Source organism: Schistocerca serialis, chromosome 9 (genome assembly GCF_023864345.2).
Source record: "Schistocerca serialis cubense isolate TAMUIC-IGC-003099 chromosome 9, iqSchSeri2.2, whole genome shotgun sequence".
NCBI classification, from domain to species: domain Eukaryota; kingdom Metazoa; phylum Arthropoda; class Insecta; order Orthoptera; family Acrididae; genus Schistocerca; species Schistocerca serialis.
In genome coordinates, this window is record NC_064646.1 from 157,953,245 (window position 1) to 157,973,690 (window position 20,446).

At 48.0% G+C, this 20,446-nt stretch overlaps 1 protein-coding gene across 2 annotated transcripts in view; it reads left to right on the plus strand.

Moving 5' to 3' along the window:
• Positions 1-20,446, plus strand: part of LOC126418856 (UDP-glycosyltransferase UGT5-like) — an 85,610-nt gene that overhangs the window by 50,059 nt on the left and 15,105 nt on the right. For both annotated transcript variants that reach the window (XM_050085844.1, XM_050085845.1), the window contains exon 3: positions 15,691-16,280. In XM_050085844.1, the coding sequence (XP_049941801.1) occupies positions 15,691-16,280 (590 nt within the window). The remainder of the gene's footprint in view (positions 1-15,690; positions 16,281-20,446) is intronic.

Genomic DNA, 20,446 nt, shown 5'->3' on the forward strand with positions numbered 1-20,446 from the left:
TATAGTTTTTTGGTGTCTGTGACTTGTGATGTTTGTTGTGAGTGAGTCTAGTACTTGCCTGAGGTAGGCGAAAAGATTGGTGTTATATGGGAAGGAACTGGATTAGGGATTGGGTTTTGGGATTTTCTCTTCAACTTAATCGTCGAAGATCGTCATAGGGCGCTTATGCTTATCGCGGGACATGTCATACCGACCTAGGGAGTGGATGAGCGCGTTTTCGGATCTGGAAGAACCCTCATAGAAGGCCCTTGCCAGATCCTGGAAACGTTCTCTCAGGAGTGGGATTTCGGCTGCGGCGTGCAAGTCGTCTGTGGGGAATCCAAGAGGTAGGTGCAGTGCCCTTCTGAGGGCGCGGTTCTGCAGCCTCTGGAGTTCGTCCAGGTGCTGCTTTGCCGCGTATCCCCAGACAGGGCACGCATACTCCATTACTGGCCGGATCAGGGCCTGATAAACATTTACTGCTACTGGGAAGGGAAGGGAGCTGTTTGTGTTCAGGATAGGGTATAGAATGGACATTCTGGCGCAGACCTTCCTGTGGACCTCGTCTATGTGGGGTTTCCACGTAAGACGAGAGTCCAAGGTTACGCCAAGGTACTTGGCGGTTCTGCGCCAGGGGAGTTGGATTCCATTTAGGTGAAGGTGGAGGGGGGGACGTTGAGGAGGTTCGCGCCTTCCAAGCCTGCGGGCAATCAGCATTGCCTGCGTCTTCTCGGAGTTGATCGTGATGCGCCAGCGACGGGCCCAAGTTTCTGTGTCATCTAAAACCTTTTGTAGCCTACGGATGACCAGGTCCTTGTTCGCATTTCTCGTGTAGAAGGCTGTATCGTCAGCGTACTGTGCAGTGTGCACCAGGGGGGCCGTTGGAGTATCCGCAGTGTACAAACTGTACAATACGGGCCCCAGGACCGATCCCTGTGGCACCCCGGCACGAATACGCCTTCTGGTGGAGGTGGCAGTTTCTACTTTGACGGAGAAAGTCCTATTCGTGAGATAGCTCTTAATGAGCTGAACTATGCTCCCGGGAAACCCTTGTGTGTACAACTTGTAGAGTAGCCCTCTATGCCAGACTGAATCAAAGGCTTTGGCTACGTCTAGTAGCACTATCCCGCAGTAGCCTCTGTGGTTGAAGCCCTCTGTGGCTGCTTCAACCATTCTCATGACCTGTTGTGGGGCAGAGTGGTTCTGCCGGAACCCAAATTGGAAATCCGGCAGAATTTGCTCTCTGGTAATATGTTGTTGTATGGGTCTTAGCAGGAGGCGCTCATAGATCTTGCTGAGTGTTGGCAAGAGGCTAATCGGCCTGTAGTGCTGTGGGAATAGAGGGTCTTTCCCTGGTTTGTGTATCGCGACCACTTCCGCATGTTTCCAGCAAGCTGGGAAAACACGGGAACGAGTAATCTCGTTGAGGACGTTCGCGAGGTGTGTGATCGCTGTGGGTGGGAGTTTTTTGACTAACTGGTTTGTGACACTGTCGTGCCCTGGCGCCTTTTTTGTAGGGAGGGACCTGATTACTCTTGCCACGTCCTCGGGGGCAAAAAGTATGGGTTCGTCCTCTGGGTCCTCCTCGGCATTGAGGAAGACGGCCAGTTGACGACTGACTACCTCTTCATGTTCTTCATCCTGGGGTTCTGCCGCTTGGAACTGCTTCTCAAAGGAGTCGGCGAGGGCGTTAGCCTTTCCAGCATGGCTGTAGACCAGTCCACGCTCGCCATGCAGTGGCGGCATCCTAGCGCGTCGTTTTGTAAACTGTTTGGTCGCTTGCCGTAGTGTATGATCGTCTACTTTGAGAGCTGTGAGGCGGTTTTGCCATTGCTGGTTTCTGTGCTCATTGAGCGCTACCTTCAGCTCTCTCTGTAGACGATTGAGCAGCCTCCTGGTGGCCTGATTTCTGGTGATCTTCCACTCTTTTGCCACTCTGTTCTTGTGTCGAATTTGAGCTAGCAAGTGTTCCGGGAGCTGTATTTGCGGCGGTGGGCCATCCCTTTGTGGAGGGGTGGCTTCTTCCGCTGCCTGCAAGATGGTGCCTGTTAGGTCTTGTAGCGCTTGTTCTACTGTTTCCGCAGTGGGTGGCGGAGCGCGAGCGGTATCAGAGGCGACAGTTTCTTGGTATCGCTCCCAGTCTGTTCGTTTGTACGACGTCTGGTACCGTGGGAGTGCTACCCATTCTCCCACATCGACCTCCAGAATCACTGGGTTGTGGTCGGAGGACATTCTGTTGATTGTCCTTGCGGCCACGAACCCTGCGATCCTCCTGGTGAGAGCTATGTCTAACACATCGGGCCTGCTTCCGTTTTTCGGAAAATGTGTGGGCTCGACTGGACCCCATGTTTCGAAGTGGTGGGCGCGCGCTAGTTGTTGCAGTTTGGCGCCTGCTCTGGAGGTTACTCTAGAATTCCAATCGGGATGTTTGGAATTGAAGTCTCCCCCTATTATGAGTTTGCCTTCAATTTGCCCTAGAGCAGCTATGTCTCCCTCATCTATCTGGTCATGTGGGGGTCGGTAGACTGCAACAATTGTTAGGGGTCCAGTGGCAGTGGTTACTTCCACCGCCACTGCTTCGATTTTGTTGGTAGCTGGTAAGAATACCTGGTGGTGGGGGATCCCTCTTTTTACATATATGGCCACTCCTCCGCCTTGGGTTGGCCTGTCTTTACGGTAGCTAATGTAGTTGGGAACTGTCGCTTTTACTCCCGGCTTTAGGTGGGTTTCCCCCATCATGCATATGTCGATGGAGAACTCCTTCATGAGTTCTCGGAACTCGACCTCTTGATTAACAATGCCGTCTGCGTTAAAGACGCACATTGTCAGGCCTTGAATATTTGGTCGTCTATTCATGATGGGGTGTCGATACTACTGAGGAAGTCGCAGAGGGGAGCGACTGCTGGACTGTTGCCTGAAGGGCGACGAGGATCTGTGTGTTCTGCTTCTGGGCTTCCCTGAATTCCTTCATCATTTCCATGACGAGGTTCATGGTCTGCACCATTACGCCTAACAACTGATCCATGGGGGGAGAGTGTGTGTGGGGTTCCCTGGGCCTTCCTCCGTCATGGTGGACCTGGTCGTTGTTGCTATGTTTCCCGGTGTTGTTCTCGTGATAGTGTCTGGTGTTGTGATGGTTGGGCTACGCTTTCATGGTTCCTCAGTGGAGAAACCACTTCCGCATAAGTCGCCCTCGGTGTGTCCGGCCTTGGTTTTACCCAGGCCTTGTCCGTGTGTGTTGCCATGGTTTGTTTTCTTGTGTGTCTTGGTGGGTTTATGGTGTTTTGTTTGTGTGTGTGGGGGGCGGCCTTTGCGCCCTTTGCCTGTTGTGTGTGTCGTTTGTGGACCTCACAACCTTGGTAGCCCGCCGTGTGGTTTTTGCCACACAGCGCGCACCTTATTTGTGGGTCTGTGTGGTGAAGTGTGCATGTTCTTGTGTCGTGGGCCTCGGCACACTTCCTGCACCTTACTGGCATGGTGCAGTAGGCGGCGATGTGGTTAAGGCCCTGACACCTGAAGCACTGCACCGTGTTGTTCTTGCGGCGCAGCGGTTCGGTGGTGACAGGCACTGCCAGAACAATCTTTATCTCCCTTTTGTCCTGGGGGATGTCCGGGAGTGTGGCCTGGTATAATGGCCACTTGCTGTTTATGTTGCCCATCTGTTGGACCGCCTTGACGACGTACCCCTGGGCAGTCAAATCTGTTTTGATTGCCTGGGGGGACACTCGTCTTGGCAGGTCTCGTATTACGATGTTTCTGTTCCTTGTTTTTGTTGTGGAGAACGTGTAGTGTGGTATGTTTTTATTTGTGAAAAGTGTTTTGACTGTTGTGTAGTGTTCTAGTGTGTGCAGTGTGATTTTGATTTTGTCTCCACCAGCAGGTTTTGCCTGGAAACTGCCTCCCCCGATTTCTGCCTTCAACAGCTCGAAGAGCTCCTCATAGCTGTGGGCAAACTCAGCAACAATCGGGGGGAGGTGGTGGGTGACTTGGTTCTGTGTTTGCGTTGTGGTGGTTTCTGTTGTCTCAGGCTCATCAGCAACCGCCTGAAATCTGTTCGGGGTGGGTTCCAATCCCCGGGCTGGCGGAAGCTTCGGCTGACGAAACGTTTTCTTCGCCAGCACGAAACCGTCCGAATCCTGCCCGGTTACGCGGTTCCCTTCCAGTGCAAGAGTTTCCTGGTCCCCTCCCAGTGCGACGACAGGTGCTGTCGGGGGCGCTGGCTCCTCAGAGGGTGTGGAAGCGGTTGGGGTGGGGGTGGTGGATTTCTTCTTCCCCTTGGAGCGCTTCTCCTTCTTGTCCTTCCTTGCACGCCGCTGGTCGGATGTGGTGGACTTGAGTGGGGGGGATTTAAGGTATTTGGAGTGGGTGGAAGACTGAGACGAGGGGGTGGGTTTGGGGAGGATTTTTGTCGGCAGACGGGGCATCTGCTTGCCATTCTTCATGGACGTGAGAAATTCGGGAAGTGTGCCGGTGGCGTGGGCAAGCAGGAGCGGAGATAGGACGAGGTTAGGAGGGGCAGGATTGCAAGTACTGACAATATATTTTGTTGTCGGCGTACTATGTATGACTGCGTTTATTTGTGTGTTTCTTGCCATGTCCGGGGCGGAAAGTGGGGCTGCTGCCAGGGGGGTGCCAGTTACAGCCTTCCTACAAGCTTCTGTTTTCTTCCACCTCCATGGTGAATTGTATGTTGCTGTGTATGCTGTTGAGATGCTTGCCCTTCCTTGACATTCTAATCAAGAGGCACCCTGATGGCACCTTCGGTCACGCTGTGTATAGGAAGAAGACACATAAGGATTTATACCTTTATGCACAGAGTTGCCACCACCCAGCACAACGCAACTCAGTGCTTAACACACTTGTGCACAGGGCCAAGTCTATCTGTGATGATGACAGCCTACCTGCAGAGTTACAACACCTAAGGAAGACCTTCCGCAGCAACGGTTATAATGAGAAGCAAATCTCGCGCGCCCTACACAAGAGCAGAGAGGTAGACACACGAGAAGAAGAAGATGAGACCAGATGCCTGGCATTTCTACCATACGCGGGACCGCCAACAGCCAAGATTGCCCGCATTCTGGAGAAACACAACATCAAGACAATTTTTCATGCCCCAAGTAAAACTAAGGACATACTTGGCTCAGTCAAAGACCACCTAGGACTGCAGACTCCGGGCGTATACAGTATTGAATGTGAATGTGGTACGAAATACATCGGACAAACGCAGCGCTGCATCACGCAGAGGCGCTCGGAACACATTAGAAATGTACGCCTTGGTCAGACAGAAAAATCGGCGGTAGCGGAACATAGCCTTAACGAAGGACACACCTTCCTCTTTGAGGGTACGAAGAAGCTGTGTGACGCTAAAGGATTTTGGGATTCAGTTTTCAAAGAGGCTGTAGAAATTCGATTGAACAGCAACCTGATCAATCGAGACACTGGTTTCCAACTTAGTACAGCTTGGAATCCCGCAATAACTAAAATTAGAAGAGAACGCTCCGGCACGAAGACGGTAGCGGCCACAGACGTATTAGGAACCGGCAGGGACTCGACGCCCGGTCCGCGCCGCGAACCCTCCACCACTGGCGCGGCGGCCGATTCCGCAGGTACCTGATTGGTCGGCGCCCGGAATCAGTCACTGGTCCAGGAGCCTTTATAGGACCGCGCAACACAGCATCTCGACACTTCGCTTGAAGATGATGGGTACGAAACCCTTCGAAACGTTGCGAGAAGACGACGCCTTTACTCGGCTGATCACCCGAGAAGATTTCACGAATGGAATACGCCGAGAAAGTCTCAAATCACATTTAACATACCTCTACGGGGAGGATATCCATCGCAGCTACCAGATGCTACAGAAACTACGATTCAAGACGGGCAAGCTGCTTAGCAGACTGGCCTTCTTACAACGGTGTCGAGATAAAGAAGTGTTGCCGAAATTTGCCAACTTGCGACACCCTGTGAGCACGACAAGATCCAGACGCATACTACAACGAGCCGGTTCGGCCCTGGTGCGCGAACACATACGGGTCACCAGGCAGGAGTTAGATAAGAACGCAAGGATGCTGCTTACTCAACACCTTCGATTGGCATCCTATCTCCCACCACACACATGGGAGTGGATCGACGGAAACACATATGCAAGCAGTGAGATCCACAAGAGAAAAGCCACGGAAAAACAATGTGGCAAGTTCACCAGACTGTCTGGAGCCCGGCAACATGCCGACCACACAACCAATGCCAAGACTGTCATCAATCTGGCAGGCAAAGAACTGGACGAGACCACAATATCAGTGCTGTCGAGAGGACTTAATTTTGCTCCAGTACCCAGGACACTACCTAAGCGAGACATTATCAGCAGCATCGAGCAAGCCGTGCGCGGCCTCCCTACGGAGGCAGCTGAGGAAGTTAGGAGAGAGACGTGCAGGGTCCTGGAGAAGGCAAAAATGCCCAAGAACAACATAATGTCTGCTGAATGGAAGGCTCTTAAGGCCCTACGTGAGGATGAGGACACTGTCGTTCTAGCTGCTGACAAAGGCAATGCCACGGTGATACTGAGGAAAGAAGATTATTGGCAGAAGATAAACTCACTGCTACAAGATACTGCCTACAAGCAACTGGACAAGGACACGACAGCTTCCGTGACTCGCAAGACCATCGCCTTGCTCAATGACTCTGGACTGGAAAAGGACGTCATCAGGAAGCTGTACCCCAGAGCACCGGCACCACCACGGCTATATGGGCTCCCTAAGATCCACAAAGACGGAGTTCCATTGCGACCCATAGTGAGCACCATCAACTCACCGACATATGGTTTAGCCAAGTACCTAGCACAACTGCTCAAACCGATCGTGGGTCACTGTGAGCACCATGTCAAGAACTCGGCGGAGTTTGTGAAGGTACTACAAGGCTTTCGCCTGGATAAAGAAGATCTTCTTGTCAGCTTTGACGTCACCTCACTCTTCACACGAGTACCGCTGGAAGACTCCCTAGCGCTGCTCGAAACACGCTTTAGTGAGGACACAATAAAGCTGTTCCGGCATGTGTTAACAAACACCTACTTCAAGTGTGGAGGCAAATTTTATGAACAAGTGGATGGTGTAGCCATGGGGTCCCCCTTAGCTCCAGGCATCGCTAATCTTTACATGGAGCACTTTGAAGACATAGCCCTGGACACCGCCCCATTGAAACCTAAAGCCTTCTACAGATATGTGGATGACACTTTTGTCGTGTGGCCACATGGCAGAGAGAACCTGCAAGACTTCCTGCGACATCTCAACAGCATACACAGCAACATACAATTCACCATGGAGGTGGAAGAAAACGGAAGCTTGCCCTTCCTTGACATTCTAATCAAGAGGCACCCTGATGGCACCTTGGGTCACGCTGTGTATAGGAAGAAGACACATACGGATTTATACCTTCATGCACAGAGTTGCTACCACCCAGCACAACGCAACTCAGTGCTTAACACACTTGTGCACAGGGCCAAGTCTATCTGTGATGATGACAGCCTACCTGCAGAGTTACAACACCTAAGGAAGACCTTCCGCAGCAACGGTTATAATGAGACGCAAATCTCGCGCGCCCTGCACAAGAGCAGGAAGGTAGACACACCAGAAGAAGAAGATGAGACCAGATGCCTGGCATTTCTACCATACGCGGGACCGCCAACAGCCAAGATTGCCCGCATTCTGGAGAAACACAACATCAAGACAATTTTTCATGCCCCAAGTAAAATTAAGGACATACTTGGCTCAGTCAAAGACCACCTAGGACTGCAGACTCCGGGCGTATACAGTATTGAATGTGAATGTGGTACGAAATACATCGGACAAACGCAGCGCTGCATCACGCAGAGGCGCTCGGAACACATTAGAAATGTACGCCTTGGTCAGACAGAAAAATCGGCGGTAGCGGAACATAGCCTTAACGAAGGACACACCTTCCTCTTTGAGGGTACGAAGAAGCTGTGTGACGCTAAAGGATTTTGGGATTCAGTTTTCAAAGAGGCTGTAGAAATTCGATTGAACAGCAACCTGATCAATCGAGACACTGGTTTCCAACTTAGTACAGCTTGGAATCCCGCAATAACTAAAATTAGAAGAGAACGCTCCGGCACGAAGACGGTAGCGGCCACAGACGTATTAGGAACCGGCAGGGACTCGACGCCCGGTCCGCGCCGCGAACCCTCCACCACTGGCGCGGCGGCCGATTCCGCAGGTACCTGATTGGTCGGCGCCCGGAATCAGTCACTGGTCCAGGAGCCTTTATAGGACCGCGCATCACAGCATCTCGACATTCGACATAAGAACAGAGTGGCAAAAGAGTGGAAGATAACCAGAAACCAGGCCACAAGGAGGCTGCTCAATCGTCTACAGAGAGAATTGAAGGTAGCGCTCAATGAGCACAGAAACCAGCAATGGCAAAACCGCCTCTCAGCCCTCAAAGTAGACGATCACACACTTTGGCAAGCAACCAAACAATTCACAAGAAGACGCGCTAGGATGCCGCCACTGCATGGCGAGCGGGGTATGGCCTACAGCCATGCTGAAAAGGCCAACGCCCTCGCCGACACTTTCGAGAAGCAGTTCCAAGCGGCTGAACCCCAGGATGATGAGCATGAAAGAGTGGTCCGTCGTCAACTGGCTGTCTTCCTCAATGCTGAGGAGGACCCAGAAGACGAACCCACAGTTTTTGCCCCCGAAGACGTGGCAAAAGTAATTAGGTACCTCCCCTCCAAAAAGGCGCCAGGACATGACAATGTCACCAACCAGTTGGTCAAAAACCTCCCACCCACGGCGATCGAACACCTCGCGGACGTCTTCAACGAGATTACTCATACCCGCGAGTTCCCAGCTTGCTGGAAGCACGCGGAAGTGGTCGCAATAAACAAACCAGGGAAAGACCCTCTGTTCCCGCAGCACTACAGGCCGATTAGCCTCTTGCCAACTCTCAGCAAGATCTACGAGCGCCTCCTGCTAAGACCCATACAAGAACACATCACCAGAGAGCAAATTCTGCCGGATTTCCAATTCGGATTCCGGCAGAACCACTCTGCCCCACAACAGATCGTGAGAGTGGTTGAAGCAGCCACAGAGAGCTTCAACCACAGAGGCTACTGCGGGATAGTGCTACTTGACGTAGCCAAGGCCTTTGACTCAGTATGGCATAGAGGGCTACTCTACAAGTTGTACACCCAAGGGTTCCCCGGGAGTATAGTTAAACAGATTAAAAGCTATCTCTCGAACAGAACTTTCTCTGTCAAAGTAGAAACGGCCACCTCCACCAGAAGGCGTATTCGTGCTGGGGTGCCACAGGGATCGGTCCTGGGGCCCGTTTTGTACAGTCTGTACACTGCGGACACACCAACGGCCCCCCTGGTGCACACTGCACAGTACGCTGACGATACAGCCTTCTACACAAGAAACGCGAACAAGGACCTGGTCATCCGTAGGCTGCAAAGGGTTTTAGATGACACAGAAACTTGGGCCCGTCGCTGGCGAATCACCATCAATTCTGAAAAGACGCAGGCGATGCTGATCACCCGTAGGCTCGGAAGGCGCGAACCTCCTCAACGGCCTCCCCCCCCCCCCCCCCCCCCACCTTCACCTAAACGGAACCCAACTCCCCTGGCGCAGAACCGCCAAGTATCTTGGCGTAACCTTGGACTCTCGTCTTACGTGGAAACCCCACATAGACGAGGTCCATAGGAAGGTCTGCGCCAGAATGTCCATCCTGTACCCAATCCTCAACTCATCCAGCTCCCTTTCCTGCTCAGTAGGAGTGAACGTGTACCAGGCCCTGATCCGGCCAGTCATGGAATACGCGTGTCCTGTCTGGGGATACGCGGCGAAGCAGCACCTGGACAAACTCCAGAGGCTGCAGAACCGCGCCCTCAGGAGGGCACTGCGTTTACCCCTTGGATTCCCTATCGACGACCTGCATGCCGCTGCGGAAATCCCACTCCTGAGAGAGCGTTTTCAAGACCTGGCAAGGGCCTTCTATGAAGGTACTTCCAGGTCGGGAAACGCCCTCATCCACTCCCTAGGTCGGTATGACATGTCCCGCGATAAACACAATCGCCCCATGACGATCTTCGACGACTAAGTCGAAGAGAAAAATCCCAATACCCATTCCCAAATCCTACTCCTACCCAAAATGCTACAACTATCTCGCCAAACCTCAGGCAAGTACCAGACTCACACAGAACAAACATCACATCTCACAGACATAAAAAAAAAGTACAGAAATAATCACACACACAAGTACACAGGGGAGTAAAAGCCGAAAGGCTACAAACTCCCCCTCACACTTCCCCAAAGAGGGGAAAGTATTAGATGTGAGCAGCAGCATCTCGACACTTCGCTTGAAGATGATGGGTACGAAACCCTTCGAAACGTTGCGAGAAGACGACGCCTTTACTCGGCTGATCACCCGAGAAGATTTCACGAATGGAATACGCCGAGAAAGTCTCAAATCACATTTACAATGTAAATCAGTTAATCATATCCGTTGTACTGAAGCTACTTAAACCGTGTAGATCTTATTTGAATCCACGTAAAAAGATATGTTGCCATGAACAAAAAGATATTCAAACTAGGTACTATAGGTACTAAAATCAATGCATGAAGCTCTGTCATACGTCGCAAGTGAACGTCGAGGATCAGCAGAAAGTTATGTCGTAAAAGAAGATGAGAAAATGGCACTCGGACGGTGTCATGGATGCTGTTGATGACGCACTCCTCTTCACTGTAACACATGGCAGCACCAGTTGTGGGCTGGATTCCTAGAATACTGATATGTAGGAGGTGTAGTAGGTTCTTCTTCTGCTTGTGTTCTTGCATAGCAATAGTAGTAGTAGTAGTAGTAGTAGTAGAGTTTTATTCATTTATGAATCATTTTTATAAGGATTTTGGATACGCCATGGTATACCAGATTCGAAATAAATATAACATAATTGATTTACCGGGTGATTTAGCCTCTACCAATGGCTTTTATGCAACCCTCAACGCCTTCAGATATGCGCAATGTTTCCATATTCTCTTTGTCGCCGTGTGCAAACTATTAGTCCTACAGAGGTAATGAACAGGACCTTTTTGTAGGAAATTTTGTGTAGTTTAGTTTTGTGCTTGCATACATTTTCTCTTACGACCACTATTTTCGAATTATTCAAGAAAACCGTACAAAATTGGCCTTCAGACGCTTTTTTCTTCAATAACTCGAAAACTGTGGCCTCCACCGAAAACGTATCCCATTACAGAATTTAACTACATCAAATTTCCTGCAAAACAGCCCTGTTCATTTTTATGTGGGACTAATAGTATGCGCGTAGCGAGTGAGAGAATCTAATAATCTCGTACATGATTTTTTGACGTGTAGTGGGTTGTGTAAAACACATTGGTAGTAGCTAAATAACCGGATCTGTTCTAAGAAGGCTTAATGTCTTTTCTGCAAACAGAATATGCTCGAATTCTCTATAGATACAGTGCGTGTTAAATGCGTACACATAAGTTCGTAAATAATCACTGTAGCTGAACGAACATTGTGCAGACTGTATAAGTAAAGTGTCTCATCTTCGAATCCGTGTGAATTCCTTTTTGTTTCTTTATTTTCGCCGAAGGAGACACATTATTCCGGATCAATGTAGCGCTTGATTGTATATTGTGGGACACATTTTATAATGTGTGGTTAATATACCACAGAAGAGGCGACTGAATTTTGGCTATAAATCAGTGTCTCCTCTGTTGGAGAATGACGTCCCTGGAGTCGAAAACTTAAACCTACTATCTGTGTTTGACATAATACGTTAGAATTATTCTCAGTTTCATTGTCACGGTGTTTTAGGTCTGCCAGCGTACCATTAGTTTTCTTATAGCCAATAACAGGACACGAGCAAGGTCAGATACTTGCACCGCGTAGCTTTCAGTCGAACCGCCTCGTGTATGCGCTCTGCCCCGCAGTCAATTCGTGACCGCTTCATCGCTCTTGTGAAGGAAAGGAATCTGACGGCGTTGGAAGGCCAGGGCAAGGTACGAGTGTCACTCCAAAAGAAATGCACACTATTTTTTTAAAAATACAGTTTTCATTCTGCATGTGTGAAAGTTTTACATCCTTCCCGCTTGTTGTCAAACTTAATTCAACCTGTTTCCGTGAGTGGCGCCTTCGCATCATGTCTTCAAGATGGCTGCTACACTTGACGTTCGTCAGAAGCAACATGCTGTCATAGAATTCCTGTCTTGTGAAGACGAGACGGTAGGAAGCATGCACAAGAGGTTGAAAAAGGTGTATGGAGATGCTGCTGTCCATGGCAGTACAGTTAGTCGGTGTGCAAGCAGGTTACGTGATGAAAGCAAGCACGGCAATATTGAAGATTGTCCTCGCAGCGGCAGGCCTCATACTGCACACACTCCAGACAATGTGCAGAGAGTTAACGAATTGGTGACTGCTGACAGACGCATCACAGTGAACGAATTGTCACGCTACGTTGGGATAGGGGAAGGAAGTGTTTGCAGAATACTGAAAGTGTTGGCGTTAAAAAAGGTTTGTGCCAAGTGGGTTCCCAGGATGTTGACAGTGGCTCACAAAGAAACAAGAAAAACGGTATGCAGTGAACTGTTTGAACAGTACGAGAATGGTGGAGATGAATTTCTTGTAAGAAATGTGACAGGTGATGAAACATGGCTCCATCATTTTTCGCCAGAGACGAAGAGGCAATCATTGGAGTGGCATCATGCAAATTCACTCAAGAAAAAAAATTCAAAACCACACCTTCTGCTCGAAAAGTTATGGCTACGGTGTTTTCAGATTCCCAAGGACTCTTGCTTGCCAAGTGGAACCACCATAAATTCTGATGCATATGTGACGACATTGAAGAAACTTCAAGCTCGACTGAGTCGTGTTCGACCAGATCGGCAAAAGCAGGATGTTTTGCTGTTGCACGACAAAATTCAAATGGCTCTGAGCACTATGGAACTTAACTTCTGAGGTCATCAGTCCCCTAGAACTTAGAACTACTTAAACCTAACTAACCTAAGGACATCAACACATCCATGCCCGAGGCAGGATTCGAACCTGTGACCGCAGTGGTCACGCGGTTCCAGACTGTAGCGGCTAGAACCGCTCGTCCACCCCGGCCGGCTGTTGCACGACAATGCATGGCCATATGTCAGTCAAAAAACCATGGAAACGATCACAAAACTCGGATGGACAACACTGAAACACCCGCCATACAGTCCTGACCTGGCTCCATGTGACTATAATCTCTTTGGGAAACTGAAAGACTCTCTTCGTGGAACAAGGTTTGAAGACGATGACTCCCTTGTGCATGCTGCCAAACAGTGGCTCCATCAGGTTGGTCCAGAATTTTACCGTGCGGGTATACAGGCGTTGGTTCCAAGATGGCGAAAGGCAGTTGAGAGGGATGGAAATTATGTGGAGAAATGAAAATATTATTCCTAAAAGATGTATCTACACACTGTAAAACTTTCAAACATGTAGAATAAAAGATGGATTTTTTTTAAAAATAGTTTGCATTTCTTTCGGAGTGACCTTCGTATTTCCCGAGCACAACTGCGCAACGATGGATCAAACATTATCGTTATACTGGAGAAACCAGTAGGCGTGTGACAACACTTGTCCAGAAGAACGAACTTGTCAACCCTTCATGGCAAAATCTAAGGTGCAGAAACAGCTTCGAGAGGCTGGACAACTTAGCAAACATACGACCATCAGGACAGTCTCGTCAATTTTTCCGGCGAATCTGTATTGTCCTCAGTGAAAAATTGTCCAGAACGAGTATACAGGTCGCAAGACGCCCGTTTAGACCCCAAATACATACCATGAGTCATCTCGCTGTGGCTGTCCGTCTGTAGCAGTTTGGGGTTGAATGTCTTTCAATGGATATGGTGTGCTTCACAGGATAGATGGCCGACTTGATGCTCCTCAGCATACCTGCATTATGAGTAATATTAAGATCCTATCAGTGCTACAACTATATCCTGAGGGGGTAATCTGTTTCCAGCAGAACCACTCCAGCACCATTTATGAGATGTGTTAAGACACATCTCATAAATGGTGCTGGAGTGGTTTGCAGAACTGAATCAGATTTCTCTTCTCGACCTCCTAATAACGTGTCGGGCCTATTTTTTCTCCTCATCGTGCAGTACCTTGATGTGGCATGGATTCAACAAGTCGACGTAAATCCCCTGCAGAAATACTGAGCCATGTTATCTCTATAGCAGTCCATAATTGTGTAAACTTTGCTAGTGCAGGATCTTGTGCACGAACCGACTTCTCGAGTATATACCATAAGTATTCGCTGGGATCCATGTCGATCGATCTAGGTGGCTAAATCATTCACTCAATTTGTCCAGAATGTTCTCACTTGGTGCACTGTCATCCATAAAAATTCCATTGTTGTTAGGGAAGATGAAGTCCACGAATGGCTCCGAATGCTCTCCAAGCAGCCGAATGTAACCATTTCCACTCATTGATAGAGTCGGTTGGGCCGGAGGACCCAGTCCATTCCATGTAAACACAGCCCACACTATCATAGAGCCACCACTGGCTTGCTCAGTGCATTGTTGACAACTTGGATCCATAGTTTCGTAGGTTCTGCTCACACTCGAGCCCTACAATGAGATCGTACCAACTGAAATCTGGACTCATTTGAGCAGGCTACGGTTTTCCCGTCGTCTAGGGTCCAACCGATATGGTCACGAGCCCATGAGAGGCGTTTGCAGGCGACGTCGTGATGTTAGCCAAGGCACTCGCGTCGGTCTTCCACTGCCACAGCCCATTAACGTGAAATTTCGTCGCACTGCTCTAACGAATATGATCTTCGTACGTCTCACATTGATTTCTGCTGTTATTTCATGTAGTGTTGCTTGTATGTAAGCGCTAGCAACTCTACGCAAACGCCACTGCTCTCCGTTGTTAAGTGAAGGCCGTAGGGCCGCTGAGTGGTCTGTGGTGAGAGGTAATGCCTGAAATTAAGTATTCTTGTCACCCTGTTGACACTGTGGATCTCGGAGTGTTGAATTCCGTAACGATTCCCGAAATGGAACGTCTCATGCATCCAGCTTCAACTACGATTCGGCGGCCAAAGTCTGTCAATTCCTGCCGTGCGGTCATAACCGCTTCGGAAACCTTATCACATGAATCATCCGAGTACAAATGACATCTTCACCAATGCACCACCCTATCATACCTTGTGTACGCGGTACTATTGCCATCTATATACATTCATATCGCAATCGCACAACTTTTGTACCCCCAGTGTAAAACCTGCCTATGCGTCTGGGCTTTAGGAGGAGCTGGTTCCTGTACAACACCTGTGCGCCTCTTGTTACTGGATGTGTTACAAGGTTTACACAGAACCAGAAATTGTTACATGAAGATTTCTGTGCCTCATGATTCTTGAATTCTTGTATTGTTGCCAATGTGTGTGGTATTGGTTCAAATGGCTCTGAGCACTATGCGACTTAAGTTCTGAGGTCCTCAATCGCCTAGAACTTAGAACTAATTAAACCTAACTAACCTAAGGACATCACACACATCCATGTCCGAGGCAGGATTCGAACCTGCGACCGTAGCGGTCGCTCGGCTCCAGACTGTGTGGTATTAACATGATATTTATATGTACTGCACTCTCTATCATCTTTCATAATGGCTTGGATATTAATACAGTCTCGGTATTTTTTTTTCCAGTAAAAAGTGGAAATACCATGAAACTACAATCTTCAGCTGGAGGTATGAAGCTATATGATGTCTTCGTGGACGCGGGCATCGATATTTGTGGGAAATTATTCCAGCTGGAGTCTATTCAGAAACTGATCAACACAAAAGAGAAAAAGTTCGATCTGCTTCTTATTGAATATTTCATGGACGAGTGTCTCCTAGGCTTGGCACACAAATTTAGCATTCCTGTGGTCGCTTTGTCTTCCTTCGGAGGGTTTCCCTTTACAGGAGATGCAGTTGGTGATCCGTATACACCATCATATGTTCCGGATGTTGTGTACACATATACAGACCACATGACTTTCTGGCAGCGGCTGTACAACTCTCTGTCAGTGGCGTATGCAAGATATGTGTTCAATTATTACTACTGCCCGAAAATTGATGAAATGATGAAGCAGAATTTCAAAGATCCTACAATGCCAAGTGTGTCAGCTTTGATAGCTAATGCGTCACTGCTGATCGTCCAAAGCCACGTGAGCTTCGCGTACCCTCGACCCCACTTACCCAGCGTGATTGAGACCGGCGGTATGCACATACAGCAACCACAGGCACTACCACAGGTAGGTACAGCGCTTTTAGTAGGATTATTAGTGCCGTATACTAGAATCCTTAACCAATTTTTCTGATATACAGACATGACCATGATCAGATTTTTATTTCAATATACAAGGTCCATAGAAATGTTACAGGCTGACATTTATGAACTACATGAAAAAAAGGTAAATTAGAAACGGCGGCATGCACAAACTTTATTCAACATGTAAATGTCACTACAGATATTCGGATTTAGGTTATGACATGGTCGATATGCCTGCCATCATTGGCGATGATGTGACGGAGACGAATAGCGAAATTCTGCATGACCTCGTGAATGGCTGTTGTCAGTTCAGCAAGGTGTAGGGGTTATTACTGTACACCTTGTCCTTAATACAGCCCCACCAAAAGGAGTCGCATGTGATCAGTCCGTAGAATATGGTGGCCAATCGTGGCCCATGCCAGTGGCCTCTGGGTACCCGAGAACCACAAAGTGCTCCTCCATGACATCAAACACTCTCCTGCTTCGACGGGGTCGAGCTCCGTCTTGCATGAACCACATCTTGTCGAAATTAGGGTTAATTTGGATAATGAGGATGAAATCATCTTCCAAAACTTTCACATACCGTTGGGTAGTCACTCTGCCGTCAAGGAATATCGCACCGATTACTCCATGACTGGGCACTGCACACCGCACAGTCACCCGTTGATGGTGAAGAGACTGCTCGATCGCGAAATGCGGAATCTCAGTCCCCCCAATGCGGCAATTTTGCTTATTGACGAACCCATCAGAATGAAAGAGCGCTTCATCGCTTAACCAAAGAACAATGCGCATACTATTTCCCATAATATCCGCTGCCAACCGTGCAGTTTGAACATTCTAACGCAAACTGTTGAGAAGTTATGACGATTTTATTTCATATAGTTCAATAATTGTCACCCTGTATATTAATGCGCTGACGGAAGCCAACCAGGGGAGAAGGCGAGAACATAAAGTAGGAAGAAACATGGAAATGAGGAGAAGAAACTGTGCCAACAGAACACTTGAGGACAGCCCGTAGCTTACATAAGTATTTTATAAGCTTACATTAATAAAATACTTGTAAGCTATGTCCTGTGTTCGTGTGTTTGTTACCAAAGTTTCTTCTCCTCATTTCCCTGCTTCTTCCTAATTTGTATTTCCAGCTTCTCCTCTAGTTGGTTTCCGTCTTCCTTCCGCCCCCCCCTCCCCCCTTGCTTGCTATCATTTATTTTTTATTCGTCTCTGCCTTGGTCTATAGACACTGTGACTTGGTCAATAATATCGTTTATGGGTTCTCACCCCCTTTCTCCCTCTCTTTCCTCCATATTACTTTTCTTTTTTGTTCATTGTCCTATGTTCATAGTGGATCATTAAAATTACGCTTTAAAGAAATGGTTACTCCGCTCTTCCTCTTATTTGGTTATGCTGCTTAAAATTAGAATATTTAACTATGCATTCGGTTTAGTTGAATGTAATTCACCGTCAGTTTGACGTTCTCTGTTTCTGTTTGTGTTCTAACTTAATATTACGATCTATTTCACAGTTTTTACTTTTAACCAAAGACTATATTGCAGCACGTTGTTTGTTAGGTTGATGGGTCAATTGTTAACATATGCTGTGATATTTTTATGTTTACTATGGATTATCTTTGCCGGTTCTCCATGTGTTACTTGACCTGTTTTCATCCGTTCGTTTGTTACTGATTTTCGACGTGAATAAGCCTTGTGATGACAATTGATTTGTACAGTTATTATATCGCTGACAATTTTAGTGACTATGGTTGTCTTGCAACAGCTGCTTGTAACCTTTTATTTCATGGTGTAACATTCCAGCCATTTATGCCTGTAAGTACGATGTTTATAACCTTACACTAACTTGTGACATTTTGTATTTCAACTAAGGGTGAAAATGTAGCGCTGTGGAAAATAAGACATCCGAAGATTTTCACCATGAATTACAATATTTATTTAGCAGCTGATTTTTCCCACCAGTATGCACCTTCAAAACGTTTGAGCGATGGATGCTCGACAAGCACTGCTGGGGTTCTTTTGAAAGTCTCTTGATCTCCTCTACCATTTCACCAGGTGTGCATTTATTTCCAGAACCTGATTGTCTGTTTACACTTCCAGTGGCTGAAAATTTGTCGTAACAAGCCATAATAAACGTTTGCTGTTCTCCCTTTTAGATTCACTTCGGAAATTTCTTTGGACAGCAGAGGGTCATTTTGTTTCCGCATAACACACCATGCATTGTAGTGGTGTAGTCATTACTGGTAGTTATTTAGCACCTGAAATAAAAGAAAGGAATGGTTTAGATCAAAAATCTACACAAAAGTGTTTGAATTGTTTTAGATGATACTACAAACCACAAGTATATATGTCTCATTATTTAACTGCATTTGGAAATCTGAGAGGTTTAATGTAGTCATGCTGTGTAAAGTGTCTTAAAGACGTTTACTCCTGCATGCACGTATTGAGATGCATCAAAAAGGGCGACACACAGTCGAATAACCTAATCTGAATCAGTTTTGTGTGCTGCGCCCGATGGTCTGTAACGTATGCAAACTGTTGTTGTACAATGAACGATTTTTCAGCTTTTATCATTGTACGGAAATGGTTTATACTGAGCTGTACTTATTAGCTAAAAACATCAGAGTCAAAAAGCAAAGAGACATTTGTATGAATGCTTGTCTAACGGCGATATGAATTAATAAAATCTTCTCAGGCTACCAACAAAGTCAGGTGTTCCTCGGATGCTGTCAAGATCTGTGTGGCTGCCATGAGTCGCCTTGGTCTCGCCGTTGTGTGGCCACGCTGCTGTCCTTGACGTCAAGGGCGTTCTCTTCCTCGCCAGATGTGATAGTGTTTTTCGTCCCGCGTTCATCGCGTCCGCTTCAACTTCACGATGGCTGGGTGCCTAGTACGTAATGTTTGGCCGACGTAGTAGCAGCCCCACTGTCATGATATCTTGGCGTTCTGAGGCCTAGATCGCCCTTCGTAGGCCACATGAGCTGCCGTACTTTTGCTGGGGGTCTGAACGCTGATGAAATGTTGTCTCTTCGAGAGCGAGCTAATTTTTACCGAGACTGTCACAGAAAGGTAAAAACGATAGATTGCTACTCTCTTCTTCGCTGGTGTTTTTCCTGCGAATCTCACCAGGAATAGCCTGTGATACCTGGTGATGATTGTAGCCATTCTCCTGGAAGGCTGTTCGGGGGTCGCTTAGTTCTTGTTGCAGTTTTCCAGTGTCTCTGAGATTATTTTAGCACGATGGACGAGGGAGTTCAGAACGCCACGCATTTGTGCCAGATGGTGGCGACTAGGAGCGTACAGATACTGATCCGTGTGTGTTCGTTTCCTACAGACGCTGTGGTTGAGGCGCCCATTGGTTTTCCGTCGAACCAGGGCGTCAATGGACGGAAATGCACCATTTGTCTCTATTTCCATCGTAAGTCTAATTTGGTTGTGCAGGCCGCGTTCGGCGAGCGGTTCTAGGCGCTTCAGTCCGGAACCGCGTGACTGCTACGGTCGCAGGTTCGAATCCTGCCTCGGTCATGGATGTGTGTGATGTCCTTCTAAGTTCTAGGGGACTGATGACCTCGGAAGTTAAGTCCCATAGTGGTCAGAGCCATAATTTGGTCGTGAATGCCATCCAGGTGTTCTGAGAAGTCTCCCAGTGTTTGATGTCCATGGGGCATGATGTTAAATGTGTCGTCGCAGTAACGACAAAAGTAACTTGGCTTAGTTGGAGCCGTTCACAAAGGGATGTCTACAAAGATCTCCATAAGAAGGTTGGCTATGGATGGAGGTATCGAGCTTTCCATCGCTACGCCGTCCATTTGGTCGAAATACTGGCTGCCATATAGGAAATACGACGATGTGCCTAAACAGTTCCACAATCGTCTTTTCAGATAACTGGGAGAGGAGATCTATGCAGGCGTTGACAGGCACACGCGTAAGTAGAGAGACCACATCAAAACTGAGCGATACATCACCTTGCCCAAGACGCAGATGTTTAGTTCAGTTGATAAACTCGTCGGTGTTCCTTTGAAGTAATGCACACAGCGACCCGCATGTTGTCTAGATGTTTTGCCAGTCTGTAAGTTGGTGAACCAACGGAGTTAACACAGGGGCGAAGAAGAGAATCCGTTTCATGGGTCTCTGGTAGCCC